Genomic DNA, 14,212 nt, shown 5'->3' with positions numbered 1-14,212 from the left:
TGTATAATTTCAAAAGAGACTTTGTATATATGTATGTAACCTTCGTTGGTTGATTCGTAGACGACACATTCGATTTATTTTTTTTCGCTTCATAGGCACCGATTCGATTTTTTTCGATTCAAAGGATTCGAAGTCCCCGGGGGCGAAGGCGCCGGGGGCAAAGGCTCCGGAGGACGACGGCGCCGAGAACGAAGGCGCCGGGGGATGAAGGCTCCGGGGGCCACGACGCCAGGGGCGAAGGCGCCGGGGGCAAAGGCTCCGGAGGGCGATAGCGCCGAGGACGAAGGCGCCGGGGGGGCCGCCGGATTCTGGTGTACATATAGTTTTGAAAGAGACTATATATGTTTGTTTGTTCGTGACAGTCAATTTAATAAAAAAATAAACCAGTATTTAAATAAATTTATATAAAATAATACTATTCAAATAAATTTAATAAAATGTTTAATATTAGATAAGTCATGTTTAAGTGGTTTATATTACAAATACCGAGCGAAGCCGGGTAAAACCACTAGTTATTGATAAATACACAAGGCTTTCAAAATATCGATACACAGATGGAGCAGTTTCTTTGAATTTTCATGTCTATATTTATCTATAAACATGTGTTGAATTTTTTCTTAGTTTTAATAACTAATTAAATATTCTCTTTGTGAAACTTGCACGTGCAATTAACTGATTTACAAATCACTCGAGAAGATTTTGAACTTTCGTTCGGTTCATTGCTCTCAGCAAAATACATATGTATGTACGAGTATGTACGTAGCTACGAACAAATCCATCTGTTGGAAGATTCAAAAAATTATATTGTATGTATTATTTCGAAATTGCATGTATTATTTATTTCGAACCTGTGGACTCGTAGAAAATAAAACTCCACACCTTAGGGAGAAACAAAATGGCGAAGTTCCAATACGATCGGAAGACTAGAAATTTTAGCTCAATAGTTTACGAAGTGAAGCATAAAACAGCCTTGTAAAAAACACGCAACGTGCCTCTCTGTGTGATTTCGCCCTTACACTTTTACAAGATAAGCTAAAGCTGTGGGTGTTGAATGTAGAGCGTATTTATATTCTTCGATTGGTACTAATTTCGAGTACTATCAGCTGAGCTAGTCTTTCAATATATTTAAAAAAAAAGCAAAAAATAAATTCTTTCAGCATTACTCAGGCCTTACTATATGAATTTGGCCTGCGATCGCATTAATATTTTCAATATTTCACCAAACAATCTATCCTCTTTTTAAAATTTGAAGGGAAGTTAACAAATTCCCCGCAAAATTAAAGGGAAAAGATGGTCTTCAAATGTGTGAGCATTAAAAATGAATAGGAGGATAGCATCAAATAGGCTTATTTTAATAGAAAGAATTAGAGCAAAAACACGCTGGATCGCATACCATGCACATCTTCATGGCTTCCAGCTGGGAACGGCGCTCCTTCAGTTAATTGCTAATTTGCACGATCTTGTTATTTCAACAAGTTTCTCTTACATTTCTTCAAATATGGGAATCACTGTCAAACCTATGTACATATGTTTAATGCGGATTAAGGCACAGTAGGTGAGGCGAACACCTGGGGCTTCCAAATTTACCGGCATCCAATCTGAAATATGTCCATGATTCGCAGATAAGGAAATATGAAGCCGATACACACTTAGATAATAGGACGTATCGATTCACACTTAGAAGAGCAAATAGATTCAGAACGAAAATATTGGCGAGCTGTTTTAAAACGAATCGTCACCACCATTAAATTATTAGCATATTCAAAATATTCAACTATGCAATTGATAAATAACAAAATCAATTTGAGGCTATTATGATTACTAAAGCAGACCTGATTCCCTAAAAGCATTATAAAATAACCGAAAATCTACAATTGATCAGCCAGAGGCTTAAGTCCAGTTTAGCGTAAGTTGTCATCTGCTATTGAATATATAGCGACGGTCTCAATCAAACCCCTTTGGGTAATTACCATAGAAGTAGAATGCATAGAATCGCTCTCAGCCTCCAAAAATGTTGCTACAAAAACTCTGCCCGGCAGAGTTTATTCATTGTTTGCTAAACTTCGTCTCTCTCTCTCTTGTTTCTCTTCTGATTTTCCGTCTCTCTCTTCAATGGCTCGCTTTTAAACGGTACTTTTGTTAACAATGGCCATTCTATGCATTCTACTTCTATAGTAATTACAAATTTCCCCTCGCAGTTTAGACTAAATTTTATTTTCGAGACATGGCCGGTATATGGCATGTTAGGTGCAGAACGAAACAAACGTCAGTTTTTCTGACAGCTCGGTCAATGGTTGAATAATAATAGCAAGAACAATGAATACTCTCGATAAAATATTAGCCACCGCTAAACGAACTGTCCGCGGCAGATTTTTCAAGCGCGGATTGCCTTTTATTAGCTTAATATTAATTCTGCCATTAGGCGTGCAAAAATTCGCTAATTTGAGGTTATTTCATTTATAACAACGATAATAACTTTAATCGATTCGAAACAATAATCCAACACGATTCACCTTCCACTCTTGCAGATACGAATACTCCAAAGGCGGAGCCATCACGTTCGAAGAGGCCGAGAAACAAGGAATCAAAATGAAAAAACCCGGAGAAGTCACACTAGAAACGGAATTCAACAAAGTCAAGAATTTAGACATAGACAATTGGGAACCGATAAGAATCCCTCGACCTTGGGACGAAACCATTGAATAATACAAACCTTTTGTTTTATATAGTTTTTAATGTACATATGAATAAATAATTAACTCTTATTGCATTTTATTATATTCGAAGGGGTGTATTGAAAAGGCAAATATAATTTAAAAAATATATTTTCAAATGATTTCTCTTTCAACTACAGGGGAAAAAAACATAACCATCTATTTAATTAAACCGCGTCAACCGACGACACATCAAATACGATTTCCTTTATGTATATATATATTATATATTGTTAAATATGATTTCTTATGATGTAATTAATAAGTGTTTATTGACATGTCGACGGTTTGCGAGGTTAAATTGAACATATATAGGAAACAAAACCATTCATTTAGTCATATGTCCACTATGCTTAACTAATACCATACATATTACTAAAAATTACAATTCCACCTATATAATATTATAGCAATTCAATACAAGTAGAACACAAAGTTTATGTATGTCTGTATATATAAAAAAAAACAAACTTGAAATATATTACAAATAATTTCTTCCGAAATACATCAACGTCCAAAAAAGTCTTCTTATTTCAAATTAAAACTATATATCGTATATATATAATATATATATTATCTACCAGAATGCTGCAAGTATTACATACCTACTGACGAAGCTTGAATTCTTATAAAAATAAATGCAGTTTTTCATGTACAAATACTAAGAAAAAAACCGAGGCTTTAAGACACATTTTTTGTGTATTATTTTTGATACATATGTAATATTTACTCATGCAAAGCCAATATGGGGTTAGAAATTTCAATCTTAAAATATCCCAACACATCAGTAATCTTTCCATTCTGCGTCGTCGTCACCTCGTACATTTTACGATAGTTGCCGATAAAATTATCTAACTACATAGATATACAAAGAAGTTTCATATTCATATTCAAAAATCTCATTTTAAAAATAGTAATGTTTGTGATTAATCAATCACAAGCACATTACAAATATTGAACGATTTGAAAATCCCAGTTTTCCTATCATCGGCTTATTATATATGTCAATTCATAAATATATTACATTGTGTGATTTGATTATAAAAATAATAATACAAAAAAGCGATAACAATAATAATACAAAATAATTCATAGCAATTGTATCATTACACTGTTTATCAAAATATTTTATGATTAAAAGTTGATTTTACTGTCTAATTACATAAAATAATGTATATGTATAAATGGATTCAGAAGCTTAAGATTCATATTGTTACGTTTTTTTTTTTATTATAGATATGTTTAATGTGAGTGGTTATGACGAAGAAGGGCGAAAAAACTTCAACAAGGTGTGAGAGCGTACGACTATAGTTGTTTCCGGTCGAAGATTATGAATCGATCGACACACCTGGGTATTGGCTATTTTTCGTCTTCTTCGTCCCAATCACTCACTAGTTTTTCGATATTGGAGTTTGAATTATTAACATTGCCACCGTCTTTACTGTCGGCGACCATTACAACTTCCGACTGTGAGTCATTGTCTTCCCAATCGTTCAGGAGATGCGAGATCTTCTCAACACTAGTCACTTTGTCCAAAGAGTCTTTTTTATTATCATTCGACGCACTTTCCATCCGAACGTCGTCCTTTTCGGCGTCTTCCATCGGGACATCTTCACTGTCGATCGCCACTTCATCCTTGGCCATATACTCGGTTTCCATTATAACCTCTTCGTTCATGATCGTAACATTTTCGATTGTGGCGTCTTCAATTTTGGCTGTCGTCTCTTCGTTTTCAATCGGCACATCGTTGTTGTCGACCGGCATGTCTTCGGCATTTTCAATCGGGATATCTTCATTTTCGATTTGGATATCCTCGCTTTCAATTTGGACGTCTTCGCTCTCAATTTTATCTTCGTTTTCGGTGGGAATATCCACAGTTTCGATTGGGACGCTTTCATTATTCATCGGAACGTTTTCATTTTCACCTAACACCTCTTCATTAATATGAACATTTTCATTTGTGACATCGCACACACTCAAATCAGGAAGTGCGTGTGATTCTTGCTCAGATATAATTTCCTGTTTGTTAATCTCGTCTTGAATGTTCTCGATAGATTCTTCGAGATCCATAGGCGTTTGAAGGGACTCGGATATTTCTTCATGACTTTCATCGTTGACCGTTTGCTCTTCGGCAACAGGTTCGACGTTCTCTTCCGGAGCAATATTTGCACTCTTTTCATCAGAAATGATAGGACTTTCATGTGTATAATTATTTTCTTCCGATTGATCTTTCTTAGGCGAAACATCATCATCCGACCATTCATTGGCAATTTCATGCACACTTTCCCTAAGAGTCGTAATTTCTACTTTTCCACCAGTATCATTTTCTTTCGCAACTGTATAATCGTGGGTATCGACACTGGTGACGGCTTCTAGTACCTCTGCAGCTATTTCTTTATGCTCTGGTTCGCTATTGAATTCGGCAGGTTTTTCCCCCGAATTAGACTCAATACCGTTTTCCATGTTGATATCGAAGCTTAAAACTATTTCGTTGTCTTCGTTTACTAGATTCGTCTCGTTAGATGAAATAGTAACCTCCGATGTCGAATTCGGCTCCGTCTGTTCTTCTTGCGATATATTCTTTTCAATGATCTTATCAGTCTCGATCAGCTGCGGCAATGAGAGTTGCACCTCGTCCTGATCGGCGGTTTTGATTTCTTCCTGTGGCAACTCCGGCGTGCCGATGAGCGCCCGCGTAACATCTTCAATCCTATTATCGACAATCGCCGACGACTCAACGCCGACAGCGCCCTCCTGCCAAGTTTCGACAGTTTCGTGGACGATACCTTGCTCCGACATCAAAGGCACATTTTCGATCTCCTCACCGTGGACGCGCGCCAACTGCGACTCCAGCTCCCGCGTACTGGCGACGCTGTTAAACTGCTGATTGTCAATCTGAATGTACTGCTTGTCTACGGGATGACTGTAAACGACGACGATATTAGAACCGTCATTGGCTATGGGCTCCGAGCAGTCGATTTGGAAGTCCTCCTCGTTCAGAACCATGACGTCTCCACCCTGAGTGTTTTCCAATTGAATGCTCTCGTACTGACCCGACACGAATTTGGACTGATTATCAGTACCGGCCGGCTTGTTATTAGTGTTGTAGACTACAGGCGCCGAGGATACGATGGCTTTGTACTGCTGATTGCCCGATACGACTATTTGAACGGGCTGTGTTTGCGTGTGTATTATGTTATGCACTGTCTGATTATGATTTTGGGATTGTTTTATGATGTTCGCGTTCATTACCTGCGACGATCTAGAGTTTTGAATTATGGGGATATTTATAGACGATGATTGCTGCGGGTGAACCAACTCTTCAGGTTTCATATGCACGTGACTCTCTTTGGAGTTGGTGTCGATGTAGACGTCCGCATCATCAGCTTGGAGTATGTACTCGTTGTCGTTGAAGACTACTATACGATCCACTAGATTCATGTTTGACGTGTTCCTCGAACTGCTCTCGTTCTCGGTGTTTTGTTCGACGGCTTCCACTATATGTATGGGTTCTCTTTGATATTGCTTGACGGGCTGCTCGAACTCTTTGATCTTTTCTTTGACTTTGCCAATGAACTTGGTGTTTAGTAATTTCTGGGGGCCTCTTACGAAAGGCTTGTTTATCTGGGTATTGGATATGATTTGGAATTTGCCGTCGTATTCCTCTTTGATTTCGACGTGCTCTTCCTGGTTGTCCGAATTGGCGTAGTTGTACGAGGAGATGCTGTGCGAGTAGTTGGTATCGTCTTCGTCGTCGGAATGGTCTATTATGCCGTCCTTTTTGGCGACTTCTTTGTGGGCCACCTTCAAGTGGGTGTACAGATTGGCCTCCCTCAGGAATATCTTATTGCAATAGACGCACTTGGTGGTGCCGCGACGGTCCGGACTTATTTTGTGCCCCGTGTTCTGAATGTGCAGCAGCAGTTGAGGTCTCGTCTTGTACGAGGAGTTGCAAATGCCGCACTTGTAGTCCTTGTTGTCCATGTGTGACAGTTTGTGCTTGATGAGGAAGGCCTCCGTCAGCGCGATGTACGAGCATTGATTGCACTTCGGGAAGTAGTAGTGTGGCGGAGGTTCTATACTGTGTTTCGTGTACATGTGATGCAAGAGATGGTTCCGTTTGCCGGATTTGAATCCGCAGTATTCGCAGATTTTCGGCGGGATTTTCTCTTTGTGACTGTCGACGAGGTGCCGATAGTATTTGTGGTACGTTAGGAATTTTAAGGCTTTCGACGGGGTCCCGCAGAGGAAGCAGAGCCAGGGGCCGACCGAATTCTCGGCCCCCAAGGCCACCAGGCTCGCCATGGAGTCGGCGTTTCCGGTCCTGGGTACGTAAATCCAATCGGGCTCTTCTTTCACCGGGTTTTTCAACTGTGGAGACGCGGGAGCCGTCGCCACTTTGTTGTTGGCTTCTATGACGTAGTTCTGGGAAGCGTTGCTCGAGGAAGACTTGCTCGACATGATTTTTAATTTGATATTTTTATTCGACTTAACTAAATGCGGATACTTTTTAAGAACTTCGCTGATGATTTTCGCGTGGTCTATGGAAATGTTTGAATTTTTACTATCTGTCTTTTGAATGGTTTTTTGAGACTGTGTTTGGTATTCGTTTGAGTGATTCGACGCATTCGATTGGTCTCTTTTACTAGTAGTTGTAGTGTTGCTCCTATTGTAATCCATAATTAACGAGTCAAACACGTCTTGATTTTCATCTTCCGACATCACTTCCTGTTTCGCATAGTCAGATCTCAACTTTTGTTGATAGGCGAATTCGTTAATCTGGTCTAGATTAACGTGCGAAGTCGAAATCTCTTCGGGAGAGCTACGCATTCTTTTGTACGACGGAGTGCCCCTCTTCAATTCTTCGAATTTACTCGAGGTGGAAGCTTCGTCGTATATATTTTTAGCTGCGTCGTCAGAATTGCGTCTCTTGGTGGCCTTCATGAGGGGTTGACTTTCATACGATATATCGGCGAAAGACGTTTCGAAGACTTCGTCGGTGTCTAAACCTTCCGGAAGTTCATATCTCGTGGGTCGCGCTGCGTCCAAATGAGAATGATTGTGATTCTTGGACGGCGATTCGCATTTGAATCTCGGTCCGGGTCCGTACTTGCGACCGGCCATCACGTTTACCTTGTTGTCGAAGTTGTTGAAATCGTCGCTGGTCGAAGGTCTGACGTAAGACTTGTTCGCCAACTGTTGGTTCATCAGTGTCATGTCCTGTTTGTGCTCCGCTCCATCGGTCACGCCGCTCTTCTGAGCGTCCAGGAGCTTCGTCAAGACATTCATGTTCATTATCTGCGCGGTGGAATACAGCCGATCGAACAGATTGTAATTGTACTCGAGCTGTCCCGTGTACATGAAGTTGATGATGGGCACGACGACGTCCGCCTGGAGATCGTCGGGCATGATGAGACAGTCATCGTAGACCTCGCACGTGTGCTCGAGGAGCTCAAAGTACTTGGTGCACGCGCTCAACACCAATCGGTGGACTTTCAACTGGGCATAGTCCCTGAACTGCAACGTCAGATCGCAATAGTCGGTGTTGTTGAAGAACTGCTTCAGTCGCTGGAGGAAAAATACTCCCCAGTTGTCGACTTTGACCTGCTTCGCGTTGGCCATTTTTGTTGGCCGGCTTTTATATTCGTACGACATTTGCGATCATTCCGATATCTGAAAAAGGTAAACAAACATACATTTAGTAAACGGTGAAAGTATGCGTGTTAGAAACTTTGATGAGATATAAATATATAGTTCGTTTGGGATAGTATAATTAGGCATTTGAAGAAGGTTGTTTTCTGATACATTTTGGATTTAGAGATATATGAATAATGCTTGATTTAAAGACTAATGAATAATTTTGTAGTTTGACTTTGCCGTCAATAGTCATGGTTCTTATAAACTGGTAAAAAAACACATATTCTGAAATTTGAAACACAGTGCTAGAAGTCGCCAACTAAGCAGTTTTATTGTTTCTTGTAAAATAAACACGTAGAATTTATCATTTAAGAATTAGTAAAATAAAATAAAATTTTAAGTAATAAAACCTTTTAAAATTTTTAATTCTGAATCTTTTTAATATATTTAAACCTGAACCCGACCCGGACTCGTCGAGTCTCCGAAATGTTGGGCTCGGAATTGTCGAGTCTAAAAAATCCAGGTTTTCAGAAACCCTAATGGTGAGTAGTAGTAATAAAATAAGTTTAAATTTTAACGATAAATGATGCAAATTTCATAAGAATATTTTGGTCGATTTTTTTATTTGAAAAAGATTTATATAAAAAAAATATGAGCCAAACATTTTAATAAAAACAAAATATGAGCCTAAAAATCCATTTTTTTAATATAAAAATATACACTATAAGTTTGAGAAAAAAAATTATATATTATTTATTTCTATGAGATTTAATTAAAAGACGATATAATTATTTTTTCAATATAATTTGTTGTGCTCCGATATATTTTTGTTATTATTAGAATTTCATTGGAAATTTTAAATTATATTAATGCGTTTTTTAATTTATTTTTCAATTAATGATAAATTCAATATTTGATGGTTTATAACCCTGATATTATTTGACATGTGGAGCATTATGTAGTTTAGTTATATTATTAAATATAACTAAAATACATGATTTAGTTATATTATTTAATATGTATGTAGATATTAAATATTTTGTTTTATATCTTTTTTTCACTTATTGTTGTTTTGTATATACTTTATTTTTAAATTTTCCATTCTAATCAAATTATATTCTTGATAGCCCGGTGCGAAACAAATAGTTAAGTTATATTATTTTTATTTAATATGTATATATACATATATCTAATATATAATTTCGAAATAGACTTTGTATGTAAGTTTTGGTTTAATGAATCCGTAGTGTTAAATTAAAAAAAAAACAACAACAAATGAATATTCAAATTAATTTAAATGAAATAATACTATTCAAATAAATTTAATAAAATGTTTACTATTAGATTAGCCATGTTTAAGCGGTTTATATTACAAACACCGAGCGAAATCGGGTAAAACCACTAGTCTAATATATAATTTCGAAATAGACTGTATGTTTTTATGTAAGTTTTGGTTCATAGAATCTGTGACTTTAAATAAAAAAAAAATAAACGAATATTCAAATAAATTTAAATAAAATAATACTATTCAAATAAATTTAAAAAAATGTTTACTATTACGTTAAGTGGTTTATATTACAAACACCGAGTGAAATCGGGTAAAACCACTAGTCTAATATATAACTTCGAAATAGACTCTGTATGTTTGTATGTAAGTTTTGGTTCATAGAATCTGTGACTTTAAATAAAAAAAAAACAAACGAATATTCAAATAAATTTAAGTAAAATAATACTATTCAAATAAATTTAAATAAAATAATACTATTCAAATAAATTTAAATAAAATAATACTATTCAAATAAATTTAATAAAATGTTTACTATTATATTAGCCATGTTGAAGCGGTTTATATTACAAATACCGAAAGCCAGTAAAACTAATAGTATTAAATATTTTAATAATAAATAAATTGTCAATAATTGTTAATAAATTAAATAAATAATATGATTCCTATTAAAATTACTCACAGCACAGAGTGGAGCTCGAACAATTATTTACATAAGTGTCAGAGCTGAGCAATTAAAAAAAAGTGGTTGCTCCAGATCTCTGAATCTAATATGTTTATTTTTAATTATATTTAATTTGTTCTATAATGAAGTTGGGCATATTTTTAAAGTAAAAATAACATGAATGATGATGGCATATAAAAAAAAAAAAATCATTTCAACAAATAAATTCAGTATTTGCAAAAAATCTTTTTATTAATAAACATAAAAATATTTATTTTAAATTTTGAGGTTATAATTTCTATTTAGAAAACAACACACGCCCATACGACGCTTTCTCTTTTTGGACAAATTTTACATTTCATAGAAAAGTAGAAAAAAAAACAAAAGAAAAAATATCATTTCAACGAGAAGAGAAAACAAAACAAGTGAATAGCGATTTGACGAAAACAAACGAACAATAAAATGGGTTGTTTGAAAAAATGATTAACGAGTAATTCGCATAAATATAGTATGAGATTTATGTAGAGGGCACTGCACCGTAATGCAAACCGAAAAATATCAGGATGTGGCTGCCCTGACGTGGAACACTTACGCACTCGACCAGGGCTTGGTTCCGCGTTCACATCCACGTCCACGTTGCCGTCTCCATATTGTCAATCGTCAATCGTCAATCGCCATTCGCTAACCCAATCGTCGTGCCGGTTTTCGGTTTCGGCCGATCGTGACGCTTATGCACACTTGACAGTTATGCCAGTGCGAGCAGAAATAACGGGGTATGGGGGGGAGGGGAGGGGAGGGGGAGGGGTGGCGCCACCTGTGAGGATTCCTCGCTTTCAGATATCGAGCGACGGACGATGGGAGCCGCTGAGACGAAAGCGGAAGCAGTCGGCAGTTGCAGAAGTGTACAATTGTAGAAGTGTAGAGTGCAGAAGTGCAGAAATGTAGAAGTGGAGATTGGAGATTGGAGATTGGAGATTGGAGATTGGAGAGTGGAGCTCTACCGTCACTCGGCGCGAATCAGAGTGGACGCGCCGCCATTGCTGATTCGGGTCGACTGCAGTCTCGCGCCTCGGCTCATAGATGGCGCTCGCGAACGACTCGCAAACGAGTCGCGCCCACTTCAACGCTTCACCGCTTCACCACCTCACCCCTCACTAGCGCCACCATCGCCAACGGCGGATTTTTCGCGAAACACTACGCCTACATACTACACACTATATACTCCGCAGGGGTGTCCAACTCTCTACTCGCAGCCGCTTTTTTACTAGCCTCTAATTAGCTCGATTTCGATTTTTTCACCGATGACACTGTTTAGTTTCAGAATATCTCTGTATAAAACGGTGATTTTTTTCACTTGTTCGTTTTGTCTAACATCATAATCATCATCTACAGCCATTCACCATCCACTGTTGGATGAAGGCCTCTCCAATACGCTTCCACTCATCTCTGTTTTGCGCCACACTCATCCATCTCACCCCACTCATTTTCCTAATTTCGTTCACCCATCTTCCCTGCGGTCTTCCTTTTACCCTTTTGCATTCTCTCGGGTACCATTCAAGCACTTCTTTTGCCCATCTTTCGTCCATTCTTCTAGCCACATAGCACAAAGTTTATACAAGAAAAAATGGATATTTGGATCGCTCGACAATTTGGGGGGTTCAAACACAAACCTCTCAAATGCGAGTCTCTTTCATAAAACGAAGGTTATATACAGACGTAGGAAGCGAGGATGCTGCCATAAAATAACAATGTCCGAGAAATCAGGAGAGCAAAAAAAAAATAACGATAGATGACAATAATGAAACATTTTTTTTAGCCGTCGAGCTTTTTGTCTTATATTATGTACACAGTGCCGGCCTTACGCCCGATGGCGCCCTCGGGCAATTTTTTCTAAACACCCTTAGAAAGATCTTTCGCCTTTGGCGCTCTAATCTAAAATTTTGAATGGCTTTTAGCGCTCTAGTTTTAAATTTTAAAGTGCCTTTGGCGCATTGTTCGGCGCCCTAACTTATTTGGCACCCTCGGGCGCCGCCCGACCCAGCCCCCCCCTAAAACCGGCACTGTATGTACATATATGGTTTCACGCAGTGGCGGCTCGTCATATGCCGCATCTCTATCGCACAGTCCACAGCTGTATGCACAGAGTGGTCCACAGAGCGCAAGTGCTCCTCGGAAACACTGTTCACACACATGCAAGCATGGGCCGTGCGACAGAGACACAGCATTTGACCAGCAACCATTAATTCCAAGACACAACATCCCCGAAAATATCATAAGCATGGCTCGATGGTTGGGCTTATGCCTAGCATCGAGAGGTCGCCGGGTTCGATCCCGTGATTTGAATTCGATTGAAAGGAATTTTGAGTATATTATCTGTAATCCTGCTGGTCAGACTTGGATATTTGTGCTTCCAGATCAATGTTGTCTGTTCTTATCAGAGTTTACCAATTTATCTGATTTCATTGTTGAAACGGTTCCTCCATTAAATTGGCTAAAAAAACGGTAAACGGACTACTAGTCATATGTGAACCAGTCACAGGACAACCGGTCGCTCTAGATCGGTCACACGTGATCACCCGTCACACTAAAACTGGTCACGAGAAAACTGGTCACACCCTAAAATCGGCCAACCAGTTTTCTCGTGACCGATTTTAGGGTGTGACCAATTTTCTCGTGACCAGTTTTAGTGAGACAGGTGATCACGTGTGACCGATCTAGAGCGACCGGTTGTCCTGTGACCAGTTCACATTTGACTAGTTATCACTGAACCAAAAAAACCATCCTACCTACTATGTTACCACTTTTTGAGAATGTTTATGTACAATAAAAAATTACAATTTTCATTTTTAGTGTATTTATAAATCCAAAAAAGAATTTAGAATTCAGAACATTGAAAACTTTTTTTTACAAATTTTTAAAACGTTTATTGCTAACGGTAAATGGTATCAAAAATACTAATTATAAAATATTGAGGTACTTAATCTTGGTATTTTAATTTTCTACGAATTTTATACGAATAAATTGATTAACAAAAATAAAGAGTTATTTTCCTTCACAAAGAAATCAAAAGTTCACAATCACATACTCAACGAGCCACAAATCACATACTAAACGAGCCACATTCAACTTTACCAAAAGAATAAATGTAATTACGATATACTTTCATTAATTCATCATTCACTGATTTCGTTTAAAAAACATTCACACTGAAATGATTGCGACCTTCGGTTGAAAAGCTGCGAGAAAAAATCTAAATATTAAATATTACAATCCTAGCAATAAAATATAATGTAAAAATAAATCAATAGTCGGTACGATCGAAAATATATTAATCACAAACTTCGACAATACTATTGCTATTATTTTTGATAAATATTGAAACGCATCTTTTCGGTGCACAAATTGACAAATGATTCGAATCCAGAATAGATTCCTTAGATTTAAATAATTAATAAAACTAGGGAAAAAGTTCGAGTGGTGCGGTGTGAGTGCACTTATGTTTAGCCAATATCTAAACCATTTAGTAAAGCGACAAACCAGGAACAATGCAAACTGATCGACACAACTCGAGGCACTTTTAGCTATTTTGATTTGAATGCTATATAGTTTTTTAGGTAACTAATTGTGGCAGATGTAAAAAGAGGTCGATCTACTGACCAAATAAACAAATTAATTTTCCATACCATATTCATATTTTTATGTGGTGCAAAATTTATTATAAATGCAGTTTAATTTTTCGAATTATTTATTGTACTATTTATAGTACCTAGAGCCAGAGATATCTTTATAGAGGAGTGCAATTTTCGCATGGTCGACTGAATAAGTATGCGTCCATAAATAACGCGACTTCCAAAGAGTATTTTCGTACTGGTGTTCCAGCTGACGAGAGTGATCTTCAACTCACGTTCTTCT

At 37.4% G+C, this 14,212-nt stretch overlaps 4 protein-coding genes across 8 annotated transcripts in view; 2 read left to right on the top strand and 2 right to left on the bottom strand.

Annotated features, from left to right (window-relative positions):
- Nucleotides 1-14,212, bottom strand: part of LOC143914729 (uncharacterized) — a 202,877-nt gene that overhangs the window by 25,210 nt on the left and 163,455 nt on the right. The gene's annotated exons all lie outside the window — the stretch shown is intronic.
- Nucleotides 2,255-2,964, top strand: l(3)neo43 (cytochrome c oxidase assembly protein COX16 homolog l(3)neo43). Its single transcript, XM_077435392.1, has 2 exons — nucleotides 2,255-2,447; nucleotides 2,529-2,964. Exons 1-2 carry the CDS (start codon nucleotides 2,317-2,319, stop codon nucleotides 2,704-2,706), a joined length of 309 nt encoding a protein of 102 aa, XP_077291518.1. The 5' UTR covers nucleotides 2,255-2,316; the 3' UTR covers nucleotides 2,707-2,964.
- Nucleotides 3,144-11,411, bottom strand: Cp190 (centrosome-associated zinc finger protein CP190). Of its 5 annotated transcripts, none has more exons than XM_077435384.1 (2): nucleotides 11,115-11,358; nucleotides 3,144-8,387 (listed from the first exon to the last, which is right to left on the bottom strand). In XM_077435384.1, exon 2 carries the CDS (start codon nucleotides 8,367-8,369, stop codon nucleotides 4,074-4,076), a length of 4,296 nt encoding a protein of 1,431 aa, XP_077291510.1. In that variant the 5' UTR covers nucleotides 8,370-8,387; nucleotides 11,115-11,358; the 3' UTR covers nucleotides 3,144-4,073. The 5 variants fall into 5 exon arrangements, with proteins under 5 accessions (XP_077291510.1, XP_077291508.1, XP_077291513.1 ...); XM_077435382.1 differs by having other exon boundaries at nucleotides 3,431-8,387; nucleotides 10,893-11,411; XM_077435387.1 differs by having other exon boundaries at nucleotides 3,431-8,387; nucleotides 11,302-11,400.
- On the top strand, nucleotides 8,838-13,327 carry LOC143914728 (uncharacterized). The gene is made up of 3 exons (XM_077435032.1): nucleotides 8,838-8,874; nucleotides 10,863-12,847; nucleotides 13,043-13,327. The coding sequence occupies exons 1-2, from the start codon at nucleotides 8,838-8,840 to the stop codon at nucleotides 11,243-11,245; spliced, it is 420 nt and encodes a 139-aa protein (XP_077291158.1). The 3' UTR covers nucleotides 11,246-12,847; nucleotides 13,043-13,327.

This window comes from Arctopsyche grandis, chromosome 7 (assembly GCF_051622035.1).
Source record: "Arctopsyche grandis isolate Sample6627 chromosome 7, ASM5162203v2, whole genome shotgun sequence".
NCBI classification, from domain to species: Eukaryota; Metazoa; Arthropoda; class Insecta; order Trichoptera; family Hydropsychidae; genus Arctopsyche; species Arctopsyche grandis.
This window is presented reverse-complemented; position numbering and strand designations above follow the sequence as displayed.